The sequence below is a fragment of the Rhincodon typus genome, unplaced genomic scaffold (assembly GCF_021869965.1).
Source record: "Rhincodon typus isolate 14 unplaced genomic scaffold, sRhiTyp1.1 hic_rhity00003637, whole genome shotgun sequence".
NCBI classification, from domain to species: Eukaryota; Metazoa; Chordata; class Chondrichthyes; order Orectolobiformes; family Rhincodontidae; genus Rhincodon; species Rhincodon typus.
Window position 1 is genome coordinate 12,719 of NW_025969275.1, and position 3,324 is coordinate 16,042.

General features: G+C 53.7%; 1 protein-coding gene across 1 annotated transcript in view; it reads right to left on the bottom strand.

Annotated features, from left to right (window-relative positions):
• Nucleotides 1–2,604, bottom strand: part of LOC109926596 (B-cell receptor CD22-like) — a gene marked incomplete at both ends in the record, with an annotated part of 10,085 nt that extends 7,481 nt beyond the window's left edge. The window contains 3 exons of the mRNA XM_048593710.1: nucleotides 230–496; nucleotides 1,440–1,706; nucleotides 2,320–2,604. Coding sequence (XP_048449667.1) covers nucleotides 230–496; nucleotides 1,440–1,706; nucleotides 2,320–2,604 — 819 coding nt within the window. The remainder of the gene's footprint in view (nucleotides 1–229; nucleotides 497–1,439; nucleotides 1,707–2,319) is intronic.
• Nucleotides 2,605–3,324: the final 720 nt, after the last annotated feature.

The following is a 3,324-nucleotide window of genomic DNA, read 5'->3' on the forward strand; positions in this document are numbered from 1 at the left end:
GGAACTGCGCACGGCGCTCCGAGTGCGGGTCTAACTGAGGGATACGGAGACCGGAACTGCGCACGGCACTCCGAGTGCGGGTCTAACTGAGGGATACGGACACGGGAACTGCGCACGGCGCTCCGAGTGCGGGTCTAACTGAGGGATACAGAGACTGGAACTGTGCACGGTGCTCTGAGTGTGGTGCTGAGGTGGTATTTTCTGCAGATCACACACCCTCTTTACTTACACTGTACATTAATGCGTTTGGATTTAGAATCCAGGGAGCCGACAAAATTCTGTGCTGTACAGACGTAGCTACAAGATGCATCCTCCCTGGTCGTTTGAATCCTAACTGAAGCGGTATTTCCTCGCAGAGCTCTCTGCTGTCCGTTGCACATTTTCGACCAGCTGTACCTATTAACCGGGGGGTTGGCTTCACCGCGACATGTTAGTGTGATCTCCGTCCCCTCCTTCACTGTATCCACTGAAATAATCTCCACGTTTCTCGGGCCGTCTGTGGAGACAGAGAGATGTGATTTCAATTTTTCGGAGTCCCTCACATATCCGGGTCCGCAGGAGACAGGGGGTCTCGTTCGGGTGGGGAGGGGGCAACATCAGAATGATTGCTGATCAGAAGTGAAAATAGGATGTGACCAAAAAAATGGCAACAACACACAATGTACATTTGTGTAGCGCCTGCTTAACCACGGGACACACTGCAAAGGGTGATACAGCAATCCGACTCCAACTTGCCTCAACCAGGAGCAGGGGGAACAAGTGATCAATATGTCAGGAGAAGAGGGCGGTTTTCAAGGAACGTCTTAGAGCAGGAGAGAGAGAGATATAGACAGAGAGAGTGAGACAGAGGGACAGAGTGAGAGAGAGTGATGGGGACGTGCAAGAAGGGAATTCCGGAGCTCAGGGCCCCAAACACCTAAAGGCATGGCCCACGCTGGCAGAGCGATTTCAATTGGAGGATGGTAAAGAGGCCATGAAAGGAGGAGGTTACAGAGATAGGGAGGGGTGCAGGTGTTGGAGGAGGTTACAGAGATAGGGACTGGATGTATGTGCTGGAGGAGGTTACAGAGATAGGGAGGGGTGCAGGGGTTGGAGGAGGTTACAGAGACAGGGAGCGGTGTTGGGGCTGGAGGAGGTTACAGAAATAGGGAGGGGTGCAGGTGCTGGAGGAGGTTACAGAGATAGGGAGCGGTGTTGGGGCTGGAGGAGGTTACAGAGATAGGGAGGGGTGCAGGTGCTGGAGGAGGTTACAGAGATAGGGAGCGGTGTTGGGGCTGGAGGAGGTTACAGAGATAGGGAGCGGTGTTGGGGCTGGAGGAGGTTACAGAAATAGGGAGGGGTGTTGGGGCTGGAGGAGGTTACAGAGATAGGGTGGGATATGAAGGGTTAGGTCTGTACAATATTAGAGTGTGTAGGGGTCTCACGCTGATGACACTAACACTGGATATCCAGTCGTACGGGATCGGAGTCCTTTTCCCCCACGGAGTTCCTCGCTGTACAGATGTAGTCACAGGGAGCATCTTGCACTGAAGTGTAGAACGAACATTGAGGGCGACTGGTGCAGGGAGACCACGAGTGGAATGGACATAACATCTTCCAGCGATAGAAATATACAACTGGATGGCCATCAGATTCACAGGTGAGGGTCACCCTTTCTGTAGCACGAACTGTCTTTGGGTATGTGATTCGGACACTGGTCGGGGCATCTGGAATTAAACATCCAACACCATCAGCGCTGACCCTCCGACAGTGCCCACTCCCTCAGCACTGACCCTCCGACAGTGCGGCGCTCCCTCAGCGCTGACCCTCCGACAGTGCGGCGCACCCTCAGCACTGACCCTCCGACAGTGCGGCGCTCCCTCAGCACTGACCCTCCGACAGTGCGGCACTCCCTCAGTACTGACCATCCGACAGTGCGGCGCTCCCTCAGCACTGACCCTCCGACAGTGCGGCGCTCCCTCAGCACTGACCCTCCGACAGTGCGGCGCTCCCTCAGCACTGACCCTCCGACAGTGCCCACTCCCTCAGCTCTGACCCTCCGACAGTGACCACTCCCTCAGCACTGACCCTCCGACAGTGCGGCGCTCCCTCAGCACTGACCCTCCGACAGTGCCCGCTCCCTCAGCCATGACCCTCCGACAGTGCGGCACTCCCTCAGCACTGACCCTCCGACAGTGCCCGCTCCCTCAGCACTGACCCTCCGACAGCGCGGCCCTCATTCTGTACTGGCCATTGAATGGTTAATGTACAGACAGTGTTTGAGTAGATTTGGAAATATCAGGTGAAGGATCCAGGAGCTCGTTTCCTGGGGATACTCACACTGGACCCTGATGGTAATGGTCTCTGATCTCCCTGTCCCAATGTTGTTTCTTGCCTCACACAGATAATCTCCACTCTGTAGCTTGCTGATGCTTTCAAACAGCAGGATCTGGCCGTCGACTCGCTTGTTCTGAGTGGAGCTGTACCAGCTGTAGCCTGAGACTGCAGGGTCACTGTTCTGGCTGGTACAGCTAATATTCACAGTATCCCCCTCGTTCACAGCATTTAGATATCTCCCACTGTCACCGTTCACACTCTTCCAAATCTTAAAATCTCTTGGCACATCTGAAACAGAGGTTTGTAACCTGTCCAGTTAGTTTTGACGATGTGGTAAACGTTTTGCTGATGTTGTTGTAACTGCCTTTCACATTCTGACCCTCTGTTGCATGCTAGCCCACTTGTCACATCCTTTTCAACGCCCACTGCCATGATGTCCTTCTCTGCCTTTCTCCATTGCATTTTACACAGCTCCGACCATCTTCAGTGGATCAATACGATTCCTCCCCTCCACATCCTGTGGGAGTGAGTCCCACATTCCCTACCACTGTCTGGAGGAAGATATTCCTCCTGAATTCCCTGTTGGATTTATGTGGAATTTCTTCTATCGATGGCGCCTCGTTCTGGTCTCCCCCTATCCCGACACAAGGGGAAACGTCTTCTCTATGTCTCCCCAATCGCAACCCCTTTCATAATGATAAACCCCTTGGTCAGGTGTCCCCTCAGCCTCATCTTTTCAATTGAAAATCGCTTCAGTCTGTTCAGTCTTTTGATGGTTATAACCTCTCTAGTTCTAAGGTCTGACTGAGGGATACGGAGACAGGAATATGCACAGTGCTCCGAGTGTGGATCTAACTGAGGGATATGGAGACAGGAATATGCACAGTGCTCCGAGTGTGGGTCTAACTGAGGGATACGGAGACTGGAACTGTGCACGGTGCTCCGAGTGTGGGTCTAACTGAGGGATACGGAGACCGGAACTGTGCACGGTGCTCCGAGTGTGGGTCT